At 39.7% G+C, this 13663-nt stretch overlaps 1 protein-coding gene and 1 long non-coding RNA gene across 2 annotated transcripts; one reads left to right on the top strand and one right to left on the bottom strand.

The window, feature by feature from the left end:
* The first annotated feature begins 243 nt into the window (after positions 1–243).
* LOC126733054 (uncharacterized) lies at positions 244–4501 on the top strand. Its single transcript, XR_007659612.1, has 2 exons — positions 244–1659; positions 4226–4501. It is a non-coding gene; the product is annotated as an uncharacterized LOC126733054 (long non-coding RNA).
* Positions 4502–5437: 936 nt separating this feature from the next.
* Positions 5438–7925, bottom strand: LOC126689929 (protein FAR1-RELATED SEQUENCE 5-like). The gene is made up of 5 exons (XM_050385085.1): positions 7772–7925; positions 7140–7657; positions 6504–7058; positions 5675–5744; positions 5438–5589 (listed from the first exon to the last, which is right to left on the bottom strand). Exons 1-5 carry the CDS (start codon positions 7923–7925, stop codon positions 5438–5440), a joined length of 1449 nt encoding a protein of 482 aa, XP_050241042.1.
* Between the last annotated feature and the right edge of the window lie 5738 nt (positions 7926–13663).

The raw sequence follows: 13663 nt of genomic DNA, 5'->3' as shown, positions 1-13663 counted from the left end.
TCTGATAAGGATTCAGATATATCCGCTATTAAAAATTCATTAATGGTATATTTTGACTCGATTCCCATACCATAGCGAGTATATGAAGACAAAGAAATGGGTTTGGCTTACATTCAGTGAAAATTTAACAGAATATCTCCTTTTGTTTATAAACAGAAGCTGCCATGTCACTTATTAATAAACCAACGGTTGAGATTAAAAACTCAATGCTACCTCATTAAATTTTAAGCCAAAACTAAAAGAGCCCACCCAAGACTAACGTGGTTGCTTCTTCTCACGTTAACAACGTTAACGTTTTCACTAACGTTTTTTTTTTCCTTCTCATGTAAAAAGTGGCCGCCCAATTTCTCCCTCTTTTTTTGTTTATTTTTCTTTTTTCTAGGCTTCTAGCCTTCCAAATCAGATCTTAGAACTGATTTGTTAACGTTTTCACTAACGTTTTTTTTTCCTTCTCACGTTAACAGTGCCTGCCCAAGTTCTCCCTCTTTTTTTGTTTATTTTTCTTTTTTCTAGCCTTCCAAATCAGATTTTAAAACTGGGCTAAAGCATATGTGAAGATGTCATTTTCTGCAGGAATGACTATAACTCAATTGAGTGAGAGTAGAAACTCTGATTTGAAGGATTATTTACATAAATTTCTAAAACTTTTCACCTATTAAGATAAAAAGGATTATTTACAGTAATTTTGAATGGACAGTCTTGTAATTTTGTAGTTTTTCATGATTACTACCTTAATTGTTTGTGATGAGGAGGCGTGCTCTTTGAATGGATAGTTTTTATTTTGGGTTTAAAAAAATGCATGCCAAGTGCTTGAGAAAAGTTCCCAAAGAATTTCAAATAGGGTCAGGGCCAACTAGCATATACTGTGAAGGAATTATTGTATTTGAAGGAATCATGCTCAGGCCAACTAGCAAACTGAAGCAGCTATAGCACTGCACCAGTTATGCAGCAGCCACAGCACTGCATCAGTTATGCAGCAGCCACAGCACTGCACTAGGCACCTATTAGAGATTTTATAACCGCAACAACATAGATTAATCTATATAATAATAACTAATAGCCGAAACATTTGACTTTTTGTTGACTGCTTCTCATTGCGCCACGTGACTACATAAATCACTACCACGTTTACATTTTAAAAACCTTAAAAGAGATGACTTTTGGTTCAATGGTCTATATGAAACAATTTTCTGATTCATTAGATACAACGTTTTTCATCTTAAAAGTTTCTCAAAAAACATTAAGTTCTTCTCAGAGAAAAAAAAAAAAAAAACAACGTTTTGACTCTTGGTTAGCAGTTTACAAACCCATTTCATATTCCTACCCATAAAAAACTATATAAAAAAAAAAAAAAAATCAAACACTTCACTTTTTCCCTCTCCCTATACGCTCCCTTCTCCCTTTCTCTGTCTCTCTCTCTCACTCTTCTGAAATGTATTTCCTATGCACAATTTTGAAACAATTTCTCTCTATTTGGTTGAAAAACTCAGAAAAATGGCTTCTCCTCTTCAAGAACAAACCCAAGGGAGAAATAACTATGCCCGGCCATTCCTGCCCCCGCCTATTCCCTCCTGATACTCCAACCACAGGAACCGCTGGCACACAAATATACAATTTGTAAGGTGCACCGTTACCATCAGACCGTCGGAACTACCATCGGTAATTTTTTCTTTCTTTCTTTCTTTTTTTCCTTATTTCTTAGGTTTGGGAATGAAATATGACATAGTTTTGGGTTCTACCCCTACCAGAAACGGTGCTATTTGGTGGGTGTACTATTGTGGAATTGTATTGTGTTTTGGTTTAGGTTCTTTAAATTTGGGTTTATATATAATTTAGGTCTGGGTATTTTCATTGGATTGGATTGCATTCAGGTTTTGGCTTAGATTCGGTTTGAGTAAGAAATTTGGGTTAGAATTGTTCTCAATATCAGTTATATGTGTTAGATTTGGTATTTCTTTTTGATATTTGGGTTAAATTTGTTTTGAGTATGTCTTCACTCCAAAGAGAAATCTCTGGAGATCTTCATGGATTGATTTAGTTCTGAAGAATATAGATTCATGTTACCAAAAAATAAAGCTCTGTTTGCTGTTTCATTTATGCCGTTTTCAATTTTTTTGTTGAAATATATTCCCCTCTTTATATTTTCATTTCCCATGTTTCTTTTCTACCATTGTTGTCAAGTTTTTCAAGTATATATTTTTCTAAAATTAAAGTTTATCCTGGGTTATGATATAAAGGCCATGTTGTTCACATATCACAATGATTAGGTCAATTTTATTATTAAATTGTATTTCGTTAGTATACACACACTCTGTAATGTTAGAGATGAGTTTTGTCAGATTTGATCAACGAGGCTAATAATGCAAACTTTGCATCTAAATTGGATTTCCATTTCTACTTTAGTATGTCAAATATTTGAGCTTCAAGTCTCACTATCTATTTATTTCAATTTTTTGTTTAATGATGTGCTCTGCCTGTTTGTTAAAAGAACTTAGTCAATAAATTTTTCAGAAATTGTTGTTTCCTTTATGGCATGAGATTAACAATATGAACTATTTGAACTACCCTTGAATCTTTTGTTATGGAATTGTTGTTTTAAATTTTAATGCATCTTAATTTGTGATAATATCTTGCTATCTTGGAGGGTTAGTCATGTTGTGCAAGTCCACTAGATTCACCAAGTACATTCTCATGTTTGTAAGATTTCAACTTTTTTTAAAAAAAAAATCTGAATTTTAAAAATCGTTCACGGGCTGAATTACTAAATACTCCTCAATGTCATTTTGTCTTTGTAAGTGCATCAAAAATCTAAAAAAGAGGTACTTAAGAAGATTTTTGACATCGTGAGAAAGATAGAAAGAATTCAGGTAATTTCAAATGTAGTTAATTCAAGTGATTTAGGTTTCAGTACTATTTCAAACACGATTTACATATGATCTATAAAAGACTCTGTTTGGCCTTCCACTGCAACAAAATTCCAAACAAACATAATTTTTTGCTCCCCAAAACACCATCTAAAACAGGTATATTGGTTGGATTGATTTTGAACTTATGGTCTTTCAAAAATGGAATTAAATATGATTAGTTTTGGGTATTCTGGTCGGATTGATTTTAAATCTTTGATTTTTGTTTCTAGGTTAGATTTTGTTTTGATAAAGGTATTTGGTTAGAATTTGCTATCTTTAGGATATTTGTGTCACATCTGGTTTTCTTTTTTGTTTAGAGTATTTGGGTTAATTGGTTTTGGGTATTTTTCAATGATGTTTTTAAAATAGAGAAAAAGAAACACAATCATGCCTTTCTTTTCCTTTTTCTTAAGAGATGGGAATGGTGACAATCTTTAAGTTTAGATGACTCTAGATATTTTTTTCCTCGGTGATGGTTACCAATTCCTGTAGATAACCATAAGTCCATAAGGCTCATTAAAAATCCTCTAGGCTTGAGTTTAATGGTAGAGTGAATTAGGTCCATGGAAATAATAGTGATTTTAATGATTCAATGTGAGTGTGTGTATATATTTTATCCATACTATGTTTGTTTAATCCATATAATCATGTTAAAATTAGAGATATGCACATGTTTTGATCCTTGCCACTTTGAAATGTACATATATATTCTTGATTGCCATTTTGATTTATAGCTGATATTCCTATAATTGTTAAAATTATGCCATAAACTTGATTTTATTGTGCTAAGTTTGATGTTGAAATAAGCTTTATTCTGAATTACTATATTATGGGAATATAGATTAAGGCATATAAGAATATTTTGGGTTCTGGCTTACTGCTTATGTCCTTCGTATAATAGTATCATGAAATAATGTTTGTAGATATTGATTTAAAGGTGATTGTTTTTGCTTTCTCTTGAAAAAAGTTTCAGTGCATATGGAGGTATCTTGAGTCTACCTATTCAATTCTTATTTAGTTTCTTTTCTTTATGTTGCATTCATTTCTTAAGTTGTATTGTAGCCATTGTAATTTGATATTGAGGTTAACATAGTTCTATGGTGCATAGGCTTATATAAAATGTGAGTACTCTTTTTTCTCAATGGATTTTCTTGCCTCATATTTTATGATGCCAGCAATTTATTCTGTTTGTATTCTATTATTGTATTTATGAACTAAATGAGTTATGATGCTAGCAATTTGCTGCTAGGGAACTCATTTGACTAAAGCAATTAAAATTTGAGTTGACAATTTTTTCTTTTTAATGTTTCCCTTTTTAGGTTTATCTCTTGAACCTGTTTGGCTTCCTATTAATTGGAAATGTTCATAGTTTGCATAATATTGCATTCATAAATCCAACATATCAGATGAGGCGCTTTAGAAAAATTGGAGTCATCATTGTAATGGATGGGCTAATTCATGAAATGCGCCAACTTTAAAATTTTTTATTTAATTTTTTATTGATGTAAGTTGCGTAAGCTTTTTGTTGTAAAATTGGTAGTACCTTTAGCATTTTCCATATGTTCTTACATTTCAATGCTTTGATTGGGGAGTTTTGTTTTGTGTGCTAATATTTTGGATGGGAATGATTATACATGGGGAATTATTACTATAAAACTGGTAGAAGCACATGGTAGATTAATGTTATGCTTTATTTTGAAGCAAATAAAAAGATGCGCTAAATAGGTTTGGTTTGAGGATAAGAAATATATATATATATATATATATATATATATTGCTAGAAGGGTAAAGATTGTTGAGGGATTGAGATAGTATCAAAAACTGCAAGTGTGTTTCACGATTAACTATCCTGTGCATCACACGGGTTAGCGACTAGTATATATATATATAGTGTGTGTTTGGATTCCAAGTCTGCGTTTCCAAGCTGCGTTTTGTTCCTTTTTTTTTTTTTTTTTTTTTTTTGGTTTTCATGCGTTTTGGAGTATTGCGGTTACTGTTCAATGAACAGCAACCGCAAATGTTGACTTTCTGCAGTGAACAGTGCACATATGCACTGTTTACGGACCCACAAATTTCATTTTTTATCAATTTTTTCATTAAAAATGGGTCCCACAACACTATTCACACATTTAAAAATTATTTTGCTACAGTGTTTTCAGTTTTCAGTTTTCAGTTTCAGCAAAATAAGTTCTATCCAAACACACCCATATTCTTCCTGCAAGCCAATAGCACAACAACATACTATTCTTCCATAAAAAAAGATACTATTCTTCTAATTTGCATAAATTGTTTGCTAAAAAAGTACAAAGTAGCATTAAAGATAAAAAGAACTTTGACCATTACAAACTTTGAGCTCCAACAAAATAGCATAAATTGTGAGTTCCACAAGTACAATCTTCAAGCTCCAAAAAAAAAAAAAAAAAAATACATAAATCATGAGCTCTAAGAATTACAAACTTTGATCTCCAAAAAGTAGTATAAATTGTTAGCTCCAACAATTAAAAACAATGGTTATTTACAATCATTCAAAACTAAGAATTCGTTGCATCCATTTGAAGATAGGTCGAAAAAGCTTCAATTTCAGCAGTTGTAAACTTTGTAAGCAATGAACTGATATCATCCCCTTCAAGATCACTAGGATTCTTAGAACATGGAAGAGGAACATGAGGATTTGTCATTCTTGCTTGACACATTACAACTATTAGCCAAATATTAACTATTAGAAAATCCACATAAGTCTCTTGAAAATTCTTCATTTCTTTTCTTACCATAAAAATTTACTGAATTCTCAAAAGTTCCAAATGAACTTTGTTCTTGATCATTTCTAATACTCTTTCCCTGAATATAGTAGAAACATAATAGTTAAAAATGATGATTAATCTTATAGCATAAAACTAGTTGTTATCAAATAAATTTCAAATAAATCTTATTTATGCACTCAAAGTAAACTCTAATACAATGGTACTTGAGATAACGACGAAGGATTACAAGGTTTACCAACACTTGAAAAATGAGGAATGTACAAATCCAATATTTATTAGTGATCAATAATAGTGCACAATTTATGAAATCAAAATCACCTAAAATGAAGGGGAAAAAAAAAAGATTAAACAACATGGATGAAGTTACCTGAACTGAATGATCTATGTATGGTAGAGGATTATAACTAATTGCCCCATTAACTTGCATAGATGAAGTTAAATGCTTATCTTACGTAATGTGTAATGTTTAGTAAATTATTATGTCATTAAATAAAGAACCTAGAATATTTGTGAAGCAGTATAAATGTTAAAAATTATAATAGTGAGACTAGTACCTGTAAACACTGATTTGTTTGTATGGGTTGATGGATGCTTCCTTTTTTCTTCTTTTTGGGCTTTTCAAGACGTACAACTTTTAATCCGGCGTCTTCCTTTACAGCCTTGCTTCTTCTTTAGACCCTTAGCAGAAATGGTTATCATCTCATTTGATGAATTTTCTTGTTTAATATCAACTTGACAGGGATTAGATTTTTTTTCTAAGGATATCATCAATTTTTTTGCTCAACTCATTATAGCTTCCCAATGCTAGCTCATATGCTTCCTCACATTCACTTGCTTGAGCAATAAGCTTGACATACATTGGACCCAAAAACTTATATCGAGTTGTAACTTCCAACTTGGTGTCAGCTTTGATACCATGTCCATTAAAGTCTTGCACAATCTCATTTTTTGCATCTTTTGTCCATCTCTTAAGGATGTATTTCTCTGGAAGAACCTTAATATCCATAACATCAAGAATTTTTAAAGCATGACTACACAAAATTCTAGTTCTTTCAAACTTTCTACAACCACATGAAACAATCTTTTCAAAAGGATTCCAAATTACTCGACGATCTTTTGGCTTACCATATATTGAAACTATATACTCATGAGTTGCATTTCTTTCAATATGCTTCTTCACAAAAGCTCCTTGGAACTCTTCATATTGCTCTTGAAACTTCAAAAATAATTTAGGTGTATAAATATGTGCTGCTTGAATCAACATAGGTGACGCAATCTTAACTTTTGGCAACTTTTGCCTTAAATTGTACTCACCCTTCAACTCCTTGTAACGTTTAGCATCAAGTAGTCTCTCAAAATGTATGAAGAATTTTACAATATCATAGTCTAACTATAAATAATCCTTCAAATCAAAGTTTATACTTTCACTCAATTGAGTTGTAGTCATTCCTGTAGAAAATGACATCTTGACATATGCTTTAGCCCATTTCTCTTTCACTTCAAACGTACTTTGAAGCCAAGAATTATCAAAAGCATTGTACTTATGAAGTATAGCATCCCAAGCACTAAGAAACTCTTCCTCCTCTTCCCAAATTTTAAAACATGCATCAAGATCACTTCTAAATTCATCCTCACCTCGTAATAAATGGTTGACACCCTTGAGAGCATTTTGCATTAAATGCCATTTACATAATCGATGATAAGTATTTGGCATCACCAATGAGATGGCTTTTGCCATTGTCGGATCTTGATTGATAAAAATTGTATTTGGTTTCTTCCCAGACATTGCTTCAAAAAATGCTTCAAACAGCCACTGAAATGTATCAATAGTTTCATCATATAAAAGGGCAGCCCCAAATATTGTAGACTCTCTATGATTATTAAACCCAACAAACATTGCAAGGGGTCGATACTCCTTATTAGTTCTGTACGTTGTATCAAAAGAAACCACATCACCAAATAACTTATAATCAACAATCATTTGTGCATCTACACAAAAAATATTTGTTATTAGTTTTGAAGCATCTAACTGTACTGCATAGTAAAAGGAAGGATTCTCTTTCCTCTATTTCTGAAAGTATTTAAATAAATTCCTTGCCTCACCACATTTCTGTTCTTTTTGCCGTTTACTATAATGGTAATTATTTTGATTTTGCTTGGTGTAACCAAGAGCATCTCTACCACCAACTTGCCTGGCCATGAACTCATATGAATCCTTCAATTTTATACCACTATCATAAGCAAAATCAATTTCCATTTCTTGTGCTTTTGAGGCCTTTCGTTGGGATGGCATCATGTGAGCACATTGTGGAATATGGAGAATATGATTATGGTTGAGCTCAAGGCTATGTATAAAATATTTCCCCTTCTTTTTATCAAGCCAAATTATCATATGAGCATTGCAACCTGTCCTTGTTTCAACCCGTTCATACTTATTTTCACCATCTCTCTCCCATGAGGCTTTATTTCCCTCTTTACAACAAGTAAACTTTCTTGAAGTCACCACGCCATCTTTTTTTCTTTTATTGCACCATTCTCTTCGAATACTAAATCCAAAATTTCTTCCACACTCATTATAAAAGTCATATGCCTCTTGTTCGGAATCAAATTCAATGCCAAGTTTTGGAATATAATCAGTGTCCAATTTTTGACTGTTGTAGGAACCAAGTACAAGACTTCTGGGCCTTAGGTCACTTGGGCTCACAATTTATTTGTAGTGGGCTTAAGGATTTCCTACAATGGGTCGTTCTCAGCAGAGAGACTCAAAGCAACACTCAGTTGATACTCTCTCCTTGACTGTTTTCTCTCAATTTTTCTGAACCCCTTCTTCTCCTCAATTTCTTCTATTTATAGCCAAGGTTAGTGGGGAGATCATGATTACAGCCACCGTTAGTGCTACTAAGGGTCCAATATTATCTGGTCAAAGTGGATGTTTTAGGTGAGAGGGCGGTGCAGCATTTATGACCTTGGAACTTGGTTCTTGCTTGATGGATATGTTCGGCAACTCAGTCTCCCGTGCACATCAGGAGTTTCCCGCGCATGTCATGACTTTCCCTGACATGACCAATTCACTTGCCCGGGAAAGTTAAACTGATCGTCTGTTGGGACTCAGACCCCAAAACGTGTTTTCACGTTAAGGCAGTTTCAAGAAGGGTGTAGGATAACTGGACCTTTCTGTTGGGCCTATGCCCAAGGCCGGTATGGGACTGGGCCCAGGGCCTGTATGGGACTAGGCCCAGGGCCTGTATGGGCCTATCAATTGTAGGAACCAAGTACAAGACTTCTGGGCCTTAGGTCACTTGGGCTCACAATTTATTTGTAGTGGGCTTAAGGATTTCCTACAATGGGTCGTTCTCGGCAGAGAGACTCAAAGCAACACTCAGTTGATACTCTCTCCTTGACTGTTTTCTCTCAATTTTTCTGAACCCCTTCTTCTCCCCAATTTCTTCTATTTATAGCCAAGGTTAGTGGGGAGATCATGATTACAGCCACCGTTAGTGCTACTAAGGGTCCAATATTATCTGGTCAAAGTGGATGTTTTAGGTGAGAGGGCGGTGCAGCATTTATGACCTTGGAACTTGGTTCTTGCTTGATGGATATGTTCGGCAACTCAGTCTCCCGTGCACATCAGGAGTTTCCCGCGCATGTCATGACTTTCCCGGACATGACCAATTCACTTGCCCGGGAAAGTTAAACTGATCGTCTGTTGGGACTCAGACCCCAAAACGTGTTTTCACGTTAAGGCAGTTTCAAGAAGGGTGTAGGATAACTGGACCTTTCTGCTGGGCCTGTGCCCAAGGCCGGTATGGGACTGGGCCCAAGGCTTGTATGGGATTGGGCCCAGGGCCTGTATGGGCCTAGGATCTCGGTGCCGTACAATAGCCCCCCCTTGCTTCATACTCGGTCGCCGAGCAGAATCAAGGAGCTGTTTGGGCTTTTTGACCTCGGGAACCTTCTAGCCTGGGGCTTATGACTGCTACTTCTTATTAATATTCATCTCAAAAGACGCGCCGTTTCGCGGCGCCAGGCGCAGTCGTCATTATTGCCTGACGGTTCGTGGACCGAAGCGGCGCGCGAATCGGTTACGTTTGGCATTCGCTGGGTCGCTCGTAAATTGTGCCCATTTATTGCTTGATTAAACGTTTCTCCTCCCGCCTTTCCTTGTGGCTCTATAAATAGTCCCCCTCTGAACATCATTTCATTTTTCCTTTGCCTCTGATTTCTTGCGCTTACTCTCTGCCGACCAAATCACTGTGCGCTTACTCGCTTGCCCAGTGTTCCTTTCCTCCTTAGAACCCAAAGTAAGTTTTTCTTCCCCTTCCTGTTCCTTCAGCTTTATTTCTTCAAGTTCCCCTTTTGTAGTTTCAGTCACTGTAGATGGGTTACTCTTACCTTCTAGAATCCCTGGCTGCTTTAGCCACCTTTAGGAGTAAATTCAATGTTCCCGATGACGTGGATGTGGCCTACTGTCATGAGAGTGATATGGAACTCCACCGAGGGCGGGGCACAGCCTTTTTCCCTTTAATGTCCATTTTAGAAGGAGGGGTTAGGTTCGCCGTGGATCCTCTGTTGATAAACGCACTCACATACTATGGGCTGTGTCCCGACCAGCTTCCCCCCAACTTTTACCGAGTAGTTAGCTGTGTTAGTAAGTTGAACCATACCTTTAACTTACAGTTAAACCATCATGACATTAACCACATGTATAGCCTCTGTGGGAACAAATCCACAAACTACTACTTAAAGACGAGAGACAATCGGGTACGGCTGATATCATGCCTACCTGATTCGAACAGGAACTCCGCCGGGGAGTTTGTAAGGGTGCGCGGCAATTGGTTTGCCGGGGACGTCCCTTGCCCCCTTTCACGGCGTGAAGTGGGTTCGTATTATTCCCTTGATTTAATTGCTTTCCTCTGCTTCTCTTTTTCTTCTTATTGTTAGATACTAATGTAATACTTGACCCTTTGCAGACGGCAAGGTGTTCGTTCCGGACCTCAGACCCGTCCACGTCAAGGATCTGAATTTCGTCCTCCGTTCTGAGATATTCGTGCATTGGGACGGACAACTCCGGGCCTCGCACTTAATCCTCGGGGTAGAGCTAGTCTACTTTACTTGGCAAACCTTCAAGCAGGCGCTACTAGTTGACAGCCCCCTACTATCGTATATAGACGTCTGGTACGCAAACTTTTTGCCACCGAAACTTACTACCGGGGAGGCAAGGGAATTTGGTCGGCGGTTCACTGCCTCGGACGAACTAGCTCCCCTGCGAGACGAGTCCGCGGAACGGGTATTTTAGCGCCTTAGAGAGAGAGCCCACGAAGCCATACAGTAAGGAGACCAGGCCCAAGAGCAGCCCAATCCCGAGAATCCACCCGCCGAGCCTCAACAGCAAGTTATAGAAGCGGCTGCCTTGCTAGCTGAAGCGATCCAACCCGGTGCAAGAATGGTGGCAAGGAGAGTCATGACCATCGACTGGTTTGTGCCCGGTGCCCGGCAGCCCAATCAGCCCCCGCCTACTCAGGGTCGGGGTTAAGCGTCTCAGCCCCCACCTTCCTCGCAGGCCGGACGCGCCCGAAAGAAACAAAAAGTTACTGATCAACCTTCCACGGGACCGGGAGATGCCGCTGTCCGGACTCCTCCCCGACCAACAGGTGGAATCGTCATCCGTGAGCCGCCAACCGAAGCTGGCACGGGGGGCGCGTCCTCCTCCCAAGTGGCTCCAGCGTGGGAGCCAAAATTCCTTCTGGACGGCAAGCCATTGCCCTCAACCGCCTGTGTTCGGATGTGGGATAAGGGCGAGGGCGGCCGCATTGCCCAAACTTTGGCAGAAGCTCTCCAACTTCCCGAGGACGTGCACGCTTTCGAGGATGGATCCGAGGAGTCTGTGGGGCACGCCATTGCGGTAATTCTTTTGTCTATCTACTCCTTCATATAGATTTCCTTTTGCTTCCTTTCTAACCTTTGCGCTTGTTAGGCCGCTCAAATGGCTCACATTGTGGCTGCCTGGGCCCGGGAGCTTGCCGAGGAAAACGAGCGCGCGATGGAGGCGCGGGAGTCAGCGGTGAAAACGGCTAAGGAAAAGCTGAAGGCTGCCGAGTCTGCTGAGAAGAAGGCTGCTGCTGCGGAGAAGAACCAGGCATTGGCCGAGAAGAGGTAAGCGGAGCTCCTGACTCAGCAGAATGAGACGGAGGTCAAGCTAGCCCAAGCCATCAGCCTTAATACCTCAAACGCCGAGGAGATTGCCGATCTCAGGGCAGGCTTGGCGGCCGCGGAGCAGAAATGGTACGATGTCGGTTTTGCCGATGCCGAAAATTCTGCAGAGCTGGTAGTGGCTCGGGCTCGGAATATGGGTTTTGAGGCCGGGTGGTTTGCCGCTCTCCAAGCAATGGGAGTTCCCGAGGATTCGCCTCTGAGAGACTCCGGCCAAATTCCATTCCCGAGCCCTGCACCTGCCGCCCAAGATGCCCCGGTTACTATTGACGAGGAGGAAACGGCCAGTATGAGGGAGCTGGTTGAACAAATCGATGCTCACGCCGAGCCCCAGGAAATGGAAGCCACCAGTATCCCGACTGTGTAGGAGCTTCTCAGTGAGGACCCGCCTTTTCCCCTGACCGTCCAGCAGGAAGTGACAACGCCGACCCAACCTCCCAGCTGATTTTACTTTTATTTGCTAGCTTATTTTTATTTTGTTTGGTTTTATTCGCTGCAAAAGGTCCGAAAAGCTTTGCTGTCGAACTGTAGCCCATTGTCTGTCACTAGCGAATTCGGCACCCCAAACCTTGTAACTATGTTTTTCCATACAAATTTTTTCACGTCAGTATCCCGGATATTAGCCAAGGCTTCAGCTTCAGCCCACTTTGTGAAGTAATCTACAGCCACCAATACAAAACGGCGGTTCCCCGTTGCTCGGGGGAATGGCCCGAGGATGTCAAGCCCCCATTGTGCAAATGGCCACGGGCTGCTGACAGGATTTAGACGTCCTGCCGGCTGATGGATCATTGGGGCGTGCTTTTGACATTGTTCACAACTCCGAACGTATTCGGCGGCATCCTTCTGCATCTGTGGCCACCAAAACCCCTGTGTCATTGCTCTGTGTGCTAAAGATCGTCCCCCAGCATGCCTGCCGCACACTCCCTCATGCAGCTCGGTCAGAAGCTCCTTGACTCATTCAGGATGCAGGCACAAGAGGTAAGGGCCCGCGAAGGACCTTCTGTACAACTTTCGGTCCGAAGACAGCCAGTACCTGGGAGCCATTCGTCGAATCTTGTTAGCCTCGGCCTCATCCTCTGGAACTTTATCTTCGGAAAGGAAGTCTATGATCGGGTTCATCCAGCATGGTCCGGCCACCGCCACCTGCGCAACCTCTACTCCGGCCTGGTCGAGAACACTCTTCACACAGATGCTTGGCTCCCTTATAAGTTCTATCGTGATAAGCCTTGGCGTGTCCTCGGTAGCCGATGAGGCTAACGTGGCAAGAGAGTCAGCGTGCTTGTTTTGTGACCGGGCTACCTGGGATATCTTTACCGTTCCAAACTGACCGATAATCTGCTTTGCCGTACTTAGATAAGCTTTCATTCGGGGGTCCCGAGCCTCGAAGTCCCCAGTGATCTGATAAACAACCAGCCGAGAGTCCGAGTAGATCTCCACGTCCTTTGCGCCCAGATGCAATACTGCCCTCAACCCGGCCAGTAGGGCTTCATATTCGGCTTCGTTGTTCGAGGCTTTGAACCCCAATCTGAAGGAGTGTTCCAGTCGTATACCCTCAGGGGTGATTATGACAATACCAGCCCCGGCCCCCATAGCATTTGATGCGCCGTCCACAAATAACCTCCACGAGCGAATCTCCGCACTACAGATTACCTTGCCTTCATTCTTGGGTGTAAATTTTGCGATGAAATCGGCGAGAACCTGTCCCTTCACCGAGCTTCTAGGTCGGTATCTTATGTCAAACGATCCCAACCGAGTCCCCCATTTGGCAATCCGTCCTGTGAAGTC

This window comes from Quercus robur, chromosome 6 (genome assembly GCF_932294415.1).
Source record: "Quercus robur chromosome 6, dhQueRobu3.1, whole genome shotgun sequence".
Taxonomy (NCBI): Eukaryota; Viridiplantae; Streptophyta; class Magnoliopsida; order Fagales; family Fagaceae; genus Quercus; species Quercus robur.
The sequence above is the reverse complement of the archived record's forward strand: the minus strand, read 5'-3'. Positions and strand labels throughout refer to the sequence as shown.

What these genes read in the sequence shown, in the direction of transcription:
- LOC126689929 (XM_050385085.1), bottom strand. Translation starts at nt 7,925, where the DNA reads ATGGAAATTGATTTTGCTTATGATAGTGGTATAAAATTGAAGGATTCA. An exon ending in ATGTCAAGCTTATTGCTCAA is followed by an intron (nt 5,745 to 6,503) that starts GCAAGTGAATGT and finishes TACTATATTCAG; the next exon opens with GGAAAGAGTATTAGAAATGA. An exon ending in GAATTCAGTAAATTTTTATG is followed by an intron (nt 5,590 to 5,674) that starts GTAAGAAAAGAA and finishes TAATGTGTCAAG; the next exon opens with CAAGAATGACAAATCCTCAT.